The sequence below is a fragment of the Callorhinchus milii genome, unplaced genomic scaffold, assembly GCF_018977255.1.
Source record: "Callorhinchus milii isolate IMCB2004 unplaced genomic scaffold, IMCB_Cmil_1.0 Scaffold2, whole genome shotgun sequence".
NCBI classification, from domain to species: Eukaryota; Metazoa; Chordata; class Chondrichthyes; order Chimaeriformes; family Callorhinchidae; genus Callorhinchus; species Callorhinchus milii.
In genome coordinates, this window is record NW_024704743.1 from 73,559,307 (window position 1) to 73,577,348 (window position 18,042).

The following is an 18,042-nucleotide window of genomic DNA, read 5'->3' on the forward strand; positions in this document are numbered from 1 at the left end:
AGTCAAGCCTGGACTATGCAACCTTGGGCAAGTTTCCTTACTCCACACGCCTAATAATAATCCCTCCAAAATTATTAAACAATAATAAATTGGTCATTTTCAATCCACGACTGTTTGTGGGACACCGCTGTGTGCAATTGGCTGTCGCGTTTCGCCCAGAAATATACAGTCAATTCACTTTACAGTCTATTCTATGAAGCAGTTTGAGAGGTCGAGAAGACGTGAAAAGCGCTATATCAAATACAAGGATTATTATTATTTATTATTATATTATTATTATTATTTATTATATTGATCTTATGAATACATGTATGAGGGTCTTGACGCCCTGCGGTGTGAGACGGTGGTGGAGCCGGGCGATGTTGTGGAGGTGGGGAAAGGCAGAGTGGGATATGGCACAGATGTGTTGTTGCATCACAGCAATCCAGTTAGTGGCAACTGCTCTTCACAAGTGACTTTTTAATCATACTCACACGCGTGGGTTGGTACACAGGTAAGTCACATGAAGATACTGAGAGTGAAGATTCTATTAAGCCTCAAATCTTCTCTTGACAGTTTAGCTTCCGAACACACCAAGTCTTTACACAAACAGCATGCATTAACCGCAGTTACTTTTTCAACAGCAATGTTCAGATAGCTCTAAACTTAAACCTAAAGGTTATAATTGGTTTCCTCACTGATATTTTGTCAATAATTGGCACACAGCGGGGAGCGGGGCATAGAAAATGCTGAGGATTGTTTATCAAATGCCATTACTAAATTTCACATGAAATTGCTGTTTTATATAACACAAAATAGCAACCTTTGTCTGACCTAGTCTATCTGACGTAATGCAATTTACTTCAGAAACTTTACTCTTACGGATAAATGCTTCAATATAATTTTAAAAATACAAGGGAGGGGAGTAGTCAACTTTTTTTTAAATGAGATGCTATTGAAATTTGAATCTAATCTCCTTAAAGAGACAGTTTCACAACCTTCAAAGAAGACATGAGATTGAATTACCACTAACCTAACAGCCCTCATCACTCCATTTTTAATAACTTTATGAATATGTTTCATTGAAATTGATACTGCTGATTAAATTAACTCAGAGATGTTACTAAGTCTGAGAGTATCTGGGATCCAAATTGACATACATGTAGTAGAAATTACACAATCGAGGTGAATCTCTGCTGATACTAATTTAGCTCCCACATACAGACAGGCTCAACAACTCCTCGAAGCTAGTTTCCCCAATGATGTCATTGCCACTCACTATTTGAGACTCTATGACGAGGCACTATAAATGCATTATTTTCTTATTAACATAACAAATGTCATGCTATAACTGGGGTGAAAGTAGGAAGGGGGGAGGGGTTCTGGGCGGTTAAGCACTAGTCATACACAGTCCTCAACTAATGTACACACAAACATGCACATTTTCTAACAGGAGTCTCTGGATTATACTTCCCCTCTAGAATGCAAAGACACTGAGTCCAATTGCTGTGCTCCTAGTGCAGCCTTCTCTGAATTCAACAAACTCAGCAGAGACTCAGGGATCAAGCCTGGCACTTTTAGTGCTCTATATGGCTTTGTTTTGTTGGGCAGTTGATTTATGAACTGAGTCACATCAGGCAGAAGGAATGAAAGATGAGTGGAAAGGTTGATATAACATGTCTGCTATTCCCAGATTGGTTGGCTCAACAACAATAAATTTCAATTTCTGTCAATTAAACATTTTAATCAACTAATCTACTGCAACCAGTCAACCTCCATGGCGGACCTCCGTTCCATAATCTTTAGAAAGGAGTTAACAAATAATATTGGACATGTGTTAAAAGCTTTGAGGCAACGAACTTCTGAAGACAACACTCGGTTTCAATATCAGACAAACTCAAATGGTCTGAATACCCCAACTGAATGCAGTTAATCATAGACTGCAGCACATAGCACAGTGCAAAACACAGTGCAGCTAACAATACAGTACAATGCACAGAAGCAAAGTTAATGATTCAGTGAAAGTGCAGCATAGTACAAAGAACAATGCAGGCAATGATACAATGGAAAGCACAATGCAGTTATGGACAGTGCAGGAATCACACAGTGCAGATAATGATACAATGCAGGAACGATAGCGTGCAAAGTGCAGCTACAATTGCTCAAAGATTGTACCAGGGAAATAATATTGAAAATATATATTTTTTTAAAAATTGATTACAGACCGATTATGGATCTGTCCTCAGCATAATTGTTAACATCATTCAATTTACCACTGCAGGCTATAACTGTTCATTTCATGGACAATGATAGCAAATCGTATTTATACGTAGTTAATAACCTCCTTGAAATTCTAGTTTGTCTCCCACTTGTGATTTAAATATTTTCATAGACTTGATAATGTCTTTGGGCTGTGTTGTCTTATTAGAATTATACTGCTGAAGAAACCTGCAGATAAATATTAATTTAGTTCATCACTGAAAATCAGTTGATGAATTTAGTCCTAGTTTACCTGTTTTGGCATTTTGCCAATTTTGCAATTTGTGATTTGAAGGATATCTTTACAGCAAGCTGGTGAGGGTTATTTGCAGAGATTAACAGAGAAATCGAAAGGCTACCTTAGGTTCTTTTGCTGAAGAGACAACATGGCCTTTTTGTAATTGCACTGGTGTGCTGCTCAGCCACATTGGCACAAGATATGTTTGATTAAGTGGACACAGGTTTGAGGGCATAGCGAGGGTAATTTTAAGGCAGAAAAANGGATGTAATTCTTCCCCCAGAGGGTAATCAGAAGGAACTGGTTACTTGGAAGGATATAATAATAATAATAATAATAATAATAATCCTTGCATTTGGTAATCCTTGCCTTATCACGTATTCAAGACCATCTCAAAACGCTTCACAGAATATACTGTAAAGTGAATTGTATATATTGTGGGTGAACAGGATGGAAGAGAAAGGAATTTATCTTAGTATCCTGGCCAAAAGATGGGGTCATTCGGTTCTTAGCTGATTGTTGGGACATTACTGTGCTTATTTGCCTATATATTACATTAACTACACTTTATTGTAATTCCCATGAAGCTCTTTAAGACATCTCAATAATGTGGTAAAGCCTATTACAAATGCCAGGATTATTATTATGTGTGAATTCTGCATTGAACAGACTTCGGACTTCAACAGCCTTCAATACCTCTTTATTACACAAGTAGCTGATGCTCATTTTCAACTCCGCTTTCCTGCGTTCTGACATTCACTCTCGTACACATTAACACAAGTCACTTGCCTACTGTTATAAGAAAGAACTTGTATTTTTACTGCACCTCATCACTTTGAAATGCCTCAAAGTGTTTCACAGATAATTGGTGTCAAGTGAAATGATTGTCTATTGGTTGGCAAACGTGACAGTCATTTGCACCAGTGAGATTCCACAAACAGCCATGAGGTGAATGACCAATTAATCTGATGGTTTGCAAGCCAAGACACTGGGAGAAACACCCTGCTTCTCAGCATAGCTGAAGGATTCTTTAATATCGAACTGAAGGTAGGCAGACGGGTCCTCATTCTACTGAAAAATGGCACCTTGATCAAATCTCCCCAACGGTAGCCTAAACCACGAGCTTAGGTCCTACCATGGGGAAAGAGTACACCCAACAGGCAATCTGACTGAATTGATAAAATGTTAATAAATCAGACACAAGCTTCACAAACTAATAAAAAATATAACCACAATAACTCCTCACAAGCTCTCCATTCATTTACTGAATTAATAATAATCCTTGCATTTGATACAGCGCTTTTCACATCTTCTAGACGTCTCAAAGAGCTTCACAGAATATACTGTAAAGTGAATGGACTATATTTGTGGGAAAAACGCGGCAGCCAATGTCATACAGTAGTGTCCCACAGTCGTGGATTGAGTGACCAAATTATTATTGTGTGCTTTTATTTTCTTGAGGGATTATTATCAAGCGTATGGAGCAAGAAAACTTGCCAAAGGTTTCACCCTGCCGGGAATCGAACTCAGGTCTCTCGCTCGTGAGACGAGTACTCTAACTACCGAACTACAGGACTCCAGCATCCATCAAAACACATCCAGCAAAACGCATAATATTTGCACACTTGTTTTTAGAGATATCTCAAATATTGGTGGACAGGTAAATCACAAATATCTACATAATTCTGACCAAGGTAGAGATGACTGAAGAGGCCTATTGGTTGATGTAGCGTCAAAGGCTCAGAGGTACTAATGTTGAAGCACACAGTGATGTACAACCCTATTATAACTTTTAGAAAGTATAGTAACATAAAAAGAGATGCAATCTATAGTTTCCATTAATATTCAAGTTTCTGATAGCAGTAATAAATCCTTTGGAGAAATATTTCTTGGCATTAAATGTTGACATAATGAAAACGACAGAGCCAATCAATGCAACCATTTCTAATTTACAACTCTCTTGAAAGTTTTGCCGATGTCAGCTTTGTGATGATTTTATTCTGTGCATTATTTGTGGGTTTAGTTAAAATAGATTTTTTTCTCAGAATATATCTCCTATTACAGAGGCTCTAAACAGAGTGGTTCATAACACCAAGATTTTAATTACTGGTCTCGAGGAGACTGCAGATCATAAAGCCTCGTGCACACCGTTGTCTGGCGGTTTACGATAAACCTGGAATGAACTATACTTGAGAATAGGAACAATATTCTAACAGAGATGCTGGGATTACACCACCAACCTATACCCTCTGGAAGAGAAAGATAGGCTAACGACTCAGGGCAGAAACAGTGACATATGGTTACACAACAGAGGAAGGTGAGTCATGAAAAGGCGCAGATAGCCATTGAGCCACGAACAGATTGTGAACTACTGCTGATATAGTCCAGCTCCATTAGAACAGAAGTCATTAATGTACAAGGCTCTTGTTAAAATATAGCGTGTTACAGCGTAGCTGCTCCAGGTCACTTCCAGTTCCTGATTTCTACTGACATCACCGAGCCCTGCAGCGCCTTGTGGACAGTCAGCGCCTCTTCCTCGTGTGTATTTCACTGACAATACTACGTCAGTACATTGTGTGTTTAGGGTGTTAGGAGATAGTATTCCAACAATTCTAATGGGCACTGCGCACACATTAGTATCTTAAATAGCACATTTAAGTGGTGATAAGATGTCCACGTGTGTGCAAAATGTCATCTGCTGAGATCTAGAGGCTGCGTAAAAGCAAGTGCTTTTCATTTAGCCTGGACTTCATGATTGCAATATAAAAGCAGTCTTAATAATGCTTTACCAAACTTATTATTCTCTGTGACAATGATACCTGGTGACCGTGAGGCAGTGATTTCCAGCTACCTATTAAGAATATATCAATTCACCATGATACTAACTTTTGGAAAGATGTTGGGGTAGCCTCGATGTCAGAGTTGACTTTCTGAAGGATTTTCTTGTGGAAGCAGGTAGCAGAAGGAACCCCAACTGGCTTGTATGTCAGTCTAGCTCAGTAGGCAGCTCTCACTTCTGGAGGACGATTCATAGAACTTCATAGGATTTATTGTAAAGTGTAGTTACTGTATATTTTATATTCTGGAGGATGAGAAGGGCCTCATTCATCCAAACTGACCCTGTGATCTTGTGAGATGTACATCACATGGAGCAAAACTGAGGCAGCAACAAGGAACAACAACGACAAAATTACATTTGTATAGCGCCTTTCACGTCGGGAAGACGTCTCAAGGTGCTGGAAGGTAGAAAGCAGGGAGGGTACGAGGGTAAGCGAAGGCATGGTCAAAGAGGAGGGTCTTGAGATGAGTCTTGAAGGAGGCAAGGGAGGAGGCAAGGCAGAAGGTCTACGAGATGGAGTTCCAGAGGCAGAGTGGCAGATTGTGAAGTGGCAGATGTGAAAAAAGCTGGAGCCCGCTGAGTGGAGGTCGCAGAGGTAGGGGGAGCAAGACCGTGGAGGCCTTTGAAGGTGAGGACCAGGATCTTGAACTGTATCCTCTGTATGATGGAAGATAGTGGAGTTGGGCGAGGGATGGGGGGTGATAGGCACACGGAGCCTAGTGCGGGAAAGGACATGGGCTGCAGAGTTCCGGATGATCTGCAGCCTGTGGAGGGAGGAGTTGGGGAGGCCGACAAGCAGTGAGTTTGCATAGTCAAGCCTTGATGTAATGACGGTTTCAGCGGCCTGTGGTGTGAGACAGTGTTAGAGCCGGGCGATGTTGTGGAGGTGGGGGAAGGCAGAGCAGGTCATGGCGCAGATGTGTGGTAGAAACAATAGTTGAGGGTCAAACAAGACCCCAAGGTCCCAGACTGGCTTAGAAAGGTGGAGTGAGCAACCATGGAGGTGCGGAGGTGTGGAGGTGCTGACGGAAGCCAATCAGGGGAGCCTCGGTCTTGTTGATGTTCAACTGAAGAAAGTTACCTCTCATCCAGGACTCGATGTCTGACAGACATTCTGTCAGCACAGCAGTGGTCCTGGAGTCAAGAGTGGAGGCAGAGAGGTAGAGTTGGGTGTCATCCACATACATGTGGAAGTTGACCCCATCTCTGCGGATGATGTCACCAAGAGAGAGCATATAAATATTGAACAGGAGGGAAACAGATATTGTGAATGATAAATTAAGTCCTGATTGCAATTACTTACTCAACACTCAATAAATTGATTTTTTTTACATTACCTGATCCAATTGTCAATCTATTTCCATTGAACCCTCACTCAGACTTCTTTATTATTTATATTAAATATATTTTACATTTAAAATACTTCTGGTGTATGACACTAGTAATGCTTGCAATGCCCTTTTGAAATATTTTGTGCTGGAAAAGGACGTTAATTGAAGCAACATAAATACAGAAATCGTTGCGTTTCGCCCACAAATATACAGTCAATTCACTTTAAAGTAAATTCTGTGAAGCGCTTTGAGCTGTCTAAACGATGTGATAAAGTGCTGCATCACATGCAAGAATTGTTATCATTGCATTTGACATACACCTTTCATGTCAGGAGAGCATCTTAAAGTCCTTCACAGAATTCACCATGATGTGTAGTGACTGTTTTTTTTAAGACAAAATTCACATCATTGATGTTCACAAACTGGAAGTTTCAATTTAATAATAATAATCCTTGCATTTGATATAGCGCTTTTCACGTCGGGAGGACGTCCCAAAGCGCTTCACAGAACACACTGTAAAGTGAATTGACTGTATATTTGTGGGTGAACGCGGCAGCCAATTGCGCACAGCAATGTCCCACAAACAGTCATGGATTGAAAATGACCAATTTATTATTGTTTTGTTTTGGAGGGATTATTATTAGGCGTGTGGAGTAAGGAAACTTGCCCAAGGTTGGCCCTGCCTGGAATTGAACTCAGGTCTCTCGCTTGCACTGAGCTACAGGACTCCACAATTTAGACAATTTAGACAACAAATCTGGTTTGTGAATGTATCTTACTAAACCCTGAAATATGTATGATAAGCATTAAAAGGGTGTAATGGGGACAGCAATGGGTGAAAAGGGAACAAGGGAGAATAATAAGAATAATGGGATTGTCAGATGCAACAAATTTCATTTAGAACGTGAATGATGTGCATTTGATCATTGAAAGCATTCTACGAATGATAGCTTTTAAGGCTTTGTCTCCCCAGCCAGAATCAATAATCTATCCACCAACAAGCAAGTTCCAACAGCAAGAACATGTTGCAACTATACATTTCACTCGTGGTTCAGTTGGGGATCTAAAGAACCTCTCAGTCCTGACATGTCCTTTGACTTTTCGAAAATGCTTCTCACCCTTGAGAATTAAGAAAGTTGACTTTCTTGCACAATTTAAGTGAATGTGCCGCTAAGTTCTAACTGTGTATTTGGATAGGGAAGCAAGCAAGTGAATTGGGTCAGCAGATATTATTCTGAAATTGTCATTTTATTTTAGTTTTAGCTATATAAAAAGTTTCCTGCCTGAAATCTGCTTGCAATAATTGGATCGTAATAATAATAATCCTTACAATTGATATACCACCGTTCATATCGAGAGGATGTTTCAATTTTGCAGGATAAACTGCAAAATATAATGACTGTAACTTGCAATTGAATGCAGCAGCTAATTTAAGTACAGCATTGCCCCACCAACAGACATGAAGTGAACAACTAAATTTTATCTGGAGGATTGTTGGTCAGGACACCAAGAGAAACTCTCTTCTCTTTTGGAATAGTGCCGTGGAGTCTCTTAATGTCCACCAGACCGGTTGAACGTCTCAGGTGAAGAACAGCACCTCCATTAATACAGCGCTCCCCTAGCACTTAATTGGAGTGTCAGCCGAGACCATATGACTTCAATGTCCCAATATGGGATTTGAAGTCACAACCTTCTGACTTAGAAGTGAGAGTGCTATCAACTGAGCAAGGTTGACACACAAGGTTACTGTAAGACGTTTTACAGCACACTTAAATACAGCCACTCAGAAGATTTAAAAAGTGCTATATGAACTGTCCCTTTATAGGATGAGGCTCAATAGACTGTAAAGATGAAAAAAGGTGATTCTCGAAGTAAAGAACTTTTTTTTTAATATTAATCAGATGAAATACTGCTAGTTCAATGCTCTTTTAAACCCACAGCAATCACTGTCCAGGGAATACAAAAGGACGATCAATTATTCTCTTTAGTACTTCTTGATCCCGCAAGAGTATCTGCTTTCAAGCAGCTTTCATCCACCGCTGGAAAATCTCTCTCCATTAGGTAGGTCCTAGCAGATTTACATCAATTACTGCAAGGTCTGCTTCAACACAACCAGTCACTAACAATCTCTATGCTATACACTCTACACCCATTTAAACCTTCTATGATGCCAAGACTGGGATCAAGAGGAAATTGGCAGAAAGTGTGCAAGAAGGAAAATCTTTTCAGATAACAAGGGACACTGAGGAAATTCACTAAATGGGTTAAATTGGCACTGATTTGATTATCAAGGTACCGGGTGAATGTGAAGGAATGAACAACATTAATTCTCATTACACCGTAACACTGGTTCTAATGCCTCGCGGCTAAATTGACTATTTTCTCTATAGAACAAGTTAAGCTGATATAATTATGCAAATGTACTTACATTACTTAAATGAATGGATTTTATGCTTCATTTGAAATGACCTGCATCCATCTTGGCTTAAGTGTTTTGACGTACAGACCACAGAGACTGGTCAGTGTGGTGGGAGGCATGGCAACCGGGATGGTAAATAAGCAGGGGACTGACTGACTGATTAAATGACGGATTGACTGACTGACTGACTGATTGATTGATAGATTGACTGACTTGATTAATTGACTGACTGTACTTCCAAAAAGCAACTTCCAATTGTTCTTCTTGGAAATTTACATTTACGAACAGAAATGTGTATTATATTGTATCATGGCGTGGCTCGATCGCAGCCCATTGTAGTATAATTATACACTACAATTTATATTTATATTGTGCCTTTCATGTCAGGAAAGCATTCCAAAGTACTGGCTGGGCACCGGAGTTGTGGGTGGGAGTTCAAGTGATAATCGTCATGCGTGAAGCTGGAGTGTCGGCAAGTTATTGAACTGGGGCACTTGTCCTTCATTAAAACTAAACAGCAGACTGGGGAATCTCAAAATCTAACGTTACTCTGCATGGAATCCCCGTTTACCTAATGCTCCCTTGTGAAACACTGCTCCAGAGATCCGGTTTGGAGCCAATTACTTGTCATCGGAATATAGATGGAGTTGAGTACTTGTGGGTCTGGGGGACAATTCTTAGCAGGAGTATTTATGCCCTGAGTGCTTTTTCTAGTATAAAATGTCATTACGCTGTTTCCCTGACAATCATTCTTTCGATCCCTATGTCTGATTCTGTGTTCTACTGATTCTATCTAATACTTATTGTAACTGCACACATGTACTTCCAATGTGTTCTCCGTATTCCTCATTACCCGTTTATATTCCCCAATTAGATAATGACTGGAACCGAAGTAGGAGGATTGAGCCACAGTTGAGGTAAAATCTCCTTTTGCACTGTGGTGGAAATACTTAAAGAGAAAGTAAAATCTAGAAAGATGCTTGCAGTGACTATGAGTATTTAGATTTTGCTGCTGCTGCTGCCGCCGCCTGTGGAGGATATATTAAAAGCACTTCTTGAGCTTCATCTCCAATGCTCTAGAGGCAGAGTACAAATTCTTTTCATTACAGCACTGAAAACTAGGAGCTGCTGTCGACAGCAGGGATACACTGTAAAGAGGCTATTAGGTTTACACAAATGCAAGCGGGATCTCTTTGGGGCTGAGCTGGCTCCAAGTTGACATTCTCGACAACGGAATGTCAGAATTGTCACCCACCCCTCTGTGAGGGTCTCAGTAGTCCAGTTCCTGAGCCAGGTGAGTTAGCAATACTCCAGGGCACGGCCAATCACAGGCCAGACAGCCTGGCTCATTGGCAGGACTTGGAAAAGGCAGACACAGGAAACAGTGTCTCTTTGCCCTCAGCTCCTGTTAATCCTCCAAGGCAAAGGCCTGATGGGCAGTATGGTTCTAGCTAGATAAGCTGTGGGAAATTTGCCAGACAGTGGTCTCGATGGCAAGCCACATGATTTGAGTTGGATAAACTCCAGCAATACCCTCACGCACACAGTGAGGTCTCCAAACCTTTCCCCAAACTAATTAATTGCTGGTATTGATAAATAGGGTACGTCCCTCCAAGGACAGAGTTGTGGTCCATTATACGTATGTAGAACGCAGTCTGGTCTGCATACGTTTAATCATGGCGATGGGTTTCTGCATGCAGATCGCTTTTCCGGGGGTATTGATCCCTTAAAAAAATGTGGTCACTCAATCTATGACTGTTTGTGGGACACTGCTGTGCACAATTGGCTGCCGCATTTCGCCCCAAAATACAGTCAATTCACTTTACAGTATATCCTGTGAAGTACTTTGAGACGTCTTGAAGACGTCATAAGGTGCTATATCAAATCTAGAGGTTATTGTTTATTATTATTATTATTATTATTATTATGTGAAAACCCACAGATCAGAAGGAATTTCAGGCCATTGATCCATCAGGAAACCATTAAAGATTTCGAAATAATATCACTGCAAGGATGTGAAATGTGGATAATCTTATCTTTTTACAGAGACGGAAATGATCTAACATTTGCATGGATCTTTGCAGACTCAGCTTTCTCTTCCTTGTGCAGAGAATAGAAATCAATTTAAGGATTGTTTTTTAAACATCTGTGATCTTCAGCCCAGTATTATGACACTGCTCCCCTCACTGCATACACCGTTCAAAATATTGAACTTTCTGATTAGAAAAAGACGAACAAATGATCATACTTTTTAGAACTCCTCTCACCTACAACTGAAAGACCACGTACACAAGCACATAGTTGTTGGCACCTTGCTGCCAATCTCTGTTTGAGCTCAGTTTCAGATGAGTCCAACGGAATGGGAGGGGATGGAGAAACACAATCCAAGTGTCTACAGTAACAAAATAGATCAATAGAGTGACTACAGAGGGGCATTTTGCATAAATGCAGACTAGGAGAATTACACCGAAAGAAACCAACATAGATCGAAGATATGCTGTCTTCCCAATTCCATTCATTGACAATCTGGAACAAATAGCTGATTAGCGTACTGAATAGTAACTTAGTTCAAGATCCAAAAGGACTTGGGTCAATCTCTAAATCAGCAGGGAGTGAAGAGGTAGGAAAAGTGGTCAGATTGAATTTTGATCTACGAACGAGCACGATAGGTCTTTTCGTATTCGTTCATTTTGGGGATGGTAATGGGTTTCTGCGTGTGTCGGACACCCGGCTGACCAAATAAAACATATAGCACCTTAAGTTGTCATAACATCTCAAAGTGCTTCACAGGATTTATTGTAAAATGTAGTGGCTATCTTTGCAGGCGGACATGGCTGATTATTATTTGATTATTATTTGATTAGATAAATCATTTTGTAATTTGTTTAAATTCTCGCCAGGCTCCACTGTTTCTAAATGGATTGACTTCAAGATCCTCATCCTCGCATACAAATCCTTTGGTGCCCCAGCCCTCCTCTGCCCGACCCCCTTTCCTCAGCTGCCAGAGGCACACTGCGAGTCCCCTGATCTCTCCATGCCACCATTGGCAGCCATGTCTTCAGCCTATGGAACTCCCTGACTCAATCTCACTGCCTTGCTCTCCATTTAGCTATCTGGTCACCTCTCCCTTCTCCCTTGCTCGGTCTCCAACCCCGCCATTGTGCAACCCTTTGAGATTCTATGCTATGTGAAGGGCGCGATATAAATACAAGTTGTTGTTGTTAAAACATAGCAGCTACATTTTTCAGATAAATTTGGCAGATTTCGATGAACTAAGATTAGAAATTTCCAGCTTTTAATCACTGTTCTGCTGAATGGATTATTTCTCAAGGACATTCTCTCTCGCTCTCTCTTGGAATTTTATTGCTGAATATAATCACTTTGCAGTCCCTCCCTATGTTCGGCAAACACCAGCCTGCTTCATGTCAGTAGGTGAAGTTTCAGCAATTTTGTCCCCACTCTCCGGAACTCCATCCTGGAGTCCCTCCACCTTGCTCCCCTCCGACTCGCCTAGGCACTTTTCTCTTTGACTGCACTTTTGGTCATCTTCTCTCCCACCACCCCAACCTTCCTCAGATCCCTCCCACCCCCAACTTGGGCCCCCAGTTGGCTCTGTGAAGACCTTTGTGATGCCTTATCACATCGATGAAACATCTCAAAGTGGTCCACAAGATTTACCGTAGTCAGAAGACTGTATTTTGTAGGCCACTGTATTTTTATTCATTTCATAAATCTCTAACTGCTTGTGTCCTTCAGCTATTAAACAACTTATTTTGTGGTTCTGTAACTGTATTGCACTGGCTGCCAAGTTATTGATCAGTGATGAATTATTCATAATCATTCCTTGGGTATTACTGATATTATTTCACAGAAAGCCTTTAATCTCACCTTGAGCTTTCTTATCTTAACTTTTTTTGTACAGAAGAAAGACCATATCACTGAGCAAGTGTAGATTGGTGTATGAGTACGAGATAATCAGGGACAATCTGGAGGTTTTGCTCCAATACAGAAAAATATTAATAATAATCATCCATGCAGTTGATAACATCTCATCGCATTATCAAAACATCTCAAAGTACTTCACAGAATTTTATTAATTGTGAAGTGCAGAGATTGTAATATGTAGGCGAAAGCAGCAATTACTTTGTGCATTAATTTCCTACAAACTGCTAAGAAGTGAATAGCTAATTTTATCTGGAGGATAGTTAGCTAGGACATCAGAAGCAACTACCTTCTTTTTTCAAATAGTGCCATGGGATCTTTAACAACCACCTGAACAGGCAGACAGGAACTTTGTTTAACGTTTCATCCGAAGGATAACTCTTCCAACAATGCAGCACTCTCCCAACACTATCCTGGAACTTCTGCCAAGTCCTGACATGTGGATTGAACCTACAATCTTCTGACTCAGTGGCAAGAGTGCTATAAACCAGAATAACCCTTCAAAGAAATTGAGAAAGGAAATGAAATTCAGATACTGAGTAAAAAATCATTTTCTGTTGGGAGTCTGAGAGTACTGAAATGCACCACATGTCACTGTATGTATTTATAATTTACAAAACAAAATCTATTCTGCATTTTAAAGTACCTCTTTTTGGTATTTGAAACCAAACAGGAGAACTCCTACATAGCAAGAGACCACAAGACCCATATTTCACACAGTGGGGTAGAAAATCTAACCAAGTCCAGATTTCTATATTTGTGTGACATTTTAGAACATCCAAAGTTTGACAAATCCTTAAACACAGCCTTAATTTTGAAGCAAGTTTCTTTGAATTTCTTTTAAGAATCACAGGAAACCGGCATCAAAGTGAATTCACAGCGCTATCAGGCACAGGAAGTTAACATTATTGGGGGTAGACAGCACCACAAATACAATTGAGAGTGAATTTAACAATTTGCCAAATTCTGGATTCTCTAAGATGCTACATGAATAGGTCTTTAAACCTTGGACAGGAAATGAATGTGTCTCTCCTCTCGCTAATTTTAAGTTAGTATTTAGTGGGTCATAATTCTAGTTGAACAAATTATTTTATAATCAATTTATATATATCAGTTACATTTTTAGACAAAATATGACAGATTTGAATGAAACAAACTGTCGAGATCTGCACGTTTCAATTAACTATCTCACTGGATGTAATACTGTATATGTCAAACACAATATCTCTCTTAGAATTTTATTGCTGTATTTTCACATTGATAAGCTAACCCATAGTAGGTGAAAATTCCAACAAAGAAAGTTTATAAAATTCCAATGAGCATAGGTGCAATTTGCAACAAAATTATTGTTTGTATAATATGAGGCATTACAGCTATTTTAATACCAATTTATGGCACTATCAGCATCAAAATGGGCAACATCACAAATAAAAGTGGAAGAACAGAAGGCCATTCAGCCATTTTATTAATCATGGCAGAACTTTTATTTTCATTCCTCCAGTTTATACAGTAGAAAGTATCCAGCAGTATTCACTCAGTATTGTGGTTAGATCAACTCCAAGGCTGATTCAAAGTGCTTGCACCATTAAAGAGCCTTTAGTAAAATAATGTTGGTCCCTAGAGCCTAAATATTAACACAATGTAGTAACAGGATGTTTTGTTGCTATCCTCCAAAGCAGACTATCTCATCTAGTATTGCAGCTTGGGCAGTATGGCAGGAACATTCCTAGAACTCATTATCTATGGAACTGTAGTTCAGACTACGGTGCCAATGTAAGTACAGATTTATCTTCTCTGCATGACTTATCATTGATACTGAAGAGTGCATGGAGTCCCGCAGACTGGGATTGCCTCATCAGAGACAGCAAGCAAGAGAGCACCCAGCCTCATCTCTTGGATCAAACCCAGTTGGCTTGAAACGGACTGAAATGACAAGTTTAATTTACAATTGACAAATTAACTTAAGTGCATTTGTGTAACAAAAAAATCTAAAAGGGACAACATTGATAAATCAGGCGCAAAGGAAAAAAAGATTTTATTTAGTCGTTAATCAAACACTACACCACCCAGAACTGTGCAGCTCATCTTGTCTCCTCTCCGAACCAGACTCCACAAGCCTATCACATCCATCCTTGCTCTGCTCCAATGGCTCCCCATCCCCCAGCAGATGGAATTCAAGATCCTTGTACTCGTTTTCAAATCCCTGCATGGTCTACCTTTATGATCTCCTGCAAACCTAATGCTCTGGCTGCTCCCTCTGCTCAATGAACACTGGTTTGCCCCAGCCCCACCTGAGGATGTTAATAAACCTGGTGCCAGTGGACAGGGAGAGGTTGCTGAGGTCTGTGAGTAGGGTGGCAAGGAGATGGAGCTGGTAGGTAAGGAGAGGAGCAGTGATGGGGTCGAGGGAGCAACTGGTGGGTTTCATGCAGGTTATAGTGGTGGTGAGTGAGGAGGAGGAGACAGGTTCGAAGGTGTGGAGGGAGGGATGGGTAGGTGCTGGAGTGTGAGCGGGAAATGGGGAAGGGATGGCGGTTGAGAGGGTGGAGGCGGCTGAATGGAACCCCTCGATTTTGGTCTTGAGGAAATCCAGCATCTCCTCACAGTTGGGAGTTGGAGGTGAGGATGGGCGAGGAGTGAGAGGGTGGGTGGAGGAGCCTGTTGGTGATGGAGAAGAGGAGCTGGGGTTGTTCTTGGCCTCCAAGATTATCTTGGAGTAGAACGACGATTTAGTGGAGGCGAGGTCTTTGTTAAGTCGTAATGTCTGTGTAAGAATTATACAGCACAAAAGGAGACCATTTGGCCCATCGAGTCTGTGCCGAAAGCTAGATAGATACTCGGTAGTATCAGAGATATGGAGAAAGGGTGGGGAAATGGAATTGAAGAATTGGCATAAAATTAAGAGGGGAGTCATTCACTTCCTGGTTGTTTAAGGGACGTTGCACTGCACAAATTGGCTGCTACATTTCATATTCATCCACAAATACACACTCATCTTTACAGAAAAGTCTGTGAAGTGCTTTCAGATATTTGACATAATAAGGCGCCAAATAAAATGAAAGGATTATTATTTTAATTATTCTCTTCCCCACTGCACCAGAAATCTAAAAATGTCTTGTGTTTTACTGTTTGCAGAATACTTCAGATGGTTGCTTTTGCTGTTCTGAGTGGCAATGTATTCTGCAGCATATATGCTGATAAATTTGTACCAGTTACCAGTTTTTCAAATCCTTTCACTCCCTGGCACCTCCCTACCTCTCCAACCTCCTCACTCCCCAATCCACCACACGGCGCCTCCGCTCGACTGGCACCGGCCTCCTGCTCATCCCTCGCACCCTCCGCCCCACTATCGGAGGTCGCGCTTTCAGTCACTATGCCCCAAGACTCTGGAACACTCTCCCTCAATCCCTCTGCCTTGTCACCTCTCTCCTCTCTTTCAAGTCCTGCCTGAAAACTTTCTTCTTCGACCGTGCTTATGGCTACCTCCCCCACCAGCTTGGAGACAGGCTGTTAAGCGCTCTGAGACCCTTGGGGGCGCTATATAAGTGCTATATAAGTGCAAGGTGTTGTTGTTGTCGTTGCAGTTAAGATGCAGCTAGCCTGCAGTTCCTTTAACACAGAAAAAAAGTGTTGAACTGATGTTAAATGTGCGGCATGAATAGGGTATTAATTTTTCAATAGCAATTTACACTCACAGTTAGTTTCTAATTTATGTAGCTGATCTGGAAAGAGAGATCATGCCTTGTTGTCTCAATGTGGTTAAAGATTCAGCCTGTGATGCAATTAAAAGATCACAGAATTGTCCTTTGTTAGTCTGCCAGAAATAAAGTGTCTTGCTCATCTGGAAGGTAGGCTTTGTAAACTGAGATTATTTAAGTTTGTGAATGCTTGTTACTCAATACCTTTCTTGGCAGAAAGCATTAGCTTTCTGCCTTAGCATTAGCACGAGTGAATTATGGCAAAAAAAAGCTTTTCAAAAAACAAAGATAAACAATTTCATCGAACAGAAAGCTTATAGCAAGGAAATAAATACCTTTCACTGGCACAGGCCTGAGTGTAATTACATGTATCTGCAGATTTCCCCAAGGGGAAAAGATCACAATATTTTTTGGCAGAATAGATATTTTTGGAAAATATGAATAAAAAACTATTGCACCCTCTGTATTCATGTCCTGTTTAAACACTGACTATCTGAAATGTGCTTGTACTGGGGGCAGATGAAGCCAAGAAGAAATCCCCTTACAAGTTCTCTGCAACTTAACTCCTGAACGAGTGAAGCACGATAGTCACACAGCAGTGGTTTACCTTTTTAGCTTTCGTGAGGTGTGCCCTGGCAGATTTCTTGAATGCAGCCTCCTGATCCGACTTCTCTGCTTGAAGATAACAAACCCATCCCAGCAGATACCAAACCTACAAGAAAAATACATTCTTCAGGTCATCTATTTTGCAATTGTGGGGAATTAGTTGCAGAAAGAGACCATCGATAACTTTCTGAACAAAGGCTGCATGTTGTGATGAAACGAATAGAGTCAACTCCTCAGAGAATGTAATTTGTCCCTGAACTGATCTTCATTTCAGCAAAGGCATGAGACTACTACTAGACAGGGACTGTTGTGTTGTTTGTTATTGTTCAGAATATAGATTAAATTCCACAGGATTTGATGAATAATATAAAAACTGCTTTTAATGCTATAGTAATGAGCACGAGAACATTGAGGATGAAATCCCAGAGGCTCAGGACAAAATGGCTGAAACAACAAGAACAAGATTACATTTGTATAGTGCCTTTCGCATCGGGAGGACGTCCCAAGGCGCTGGACAGTGTACAGCATTTCAGACCCGAGCTGGGGGTGGGGGGGGGGGGGGGGGAGGGGAATGGGGGTGGCCGATGGCATGGTCGAAGAGGAGGGTCTTGAGGCGGGACTTGAAGGAGGCTAAGGAGGGGGCGAGGCGGAGTGAATGGGGGATGGAATTTCACAGGCTGGGAGCAGAGTGGCTGAAGGCTCTCCCGCCAATGGTGGGGCGGGTGGGTCCG

General features: G+C 40.9%; 1 protein-coding gene across 2 annotated transcripts in view; it reads right to left on the reverse strand.

Moving 5' to 3' along the window:
• Positions 1-18,042, reverse strand: part of si:dkey-12j5.1 (probable assembly chaperone of rpl4) — a 181,917-nt gene that overhangs the window by 12,675 nt on the left and 151,200 nt on the right. For both annotated transcript variants that reach the window (XM_042332441.1, XM_042332442.1), the window contains one exon: positions 17,313-17,417. In XM_042332441.1, the coding sequence (XP_042188375.1) occupies positions 17,313-17,417 (105 nt within the window). The remainder of the gene's footprint in view (positions 1-17,312; positions 17,418-18,042) is intronic.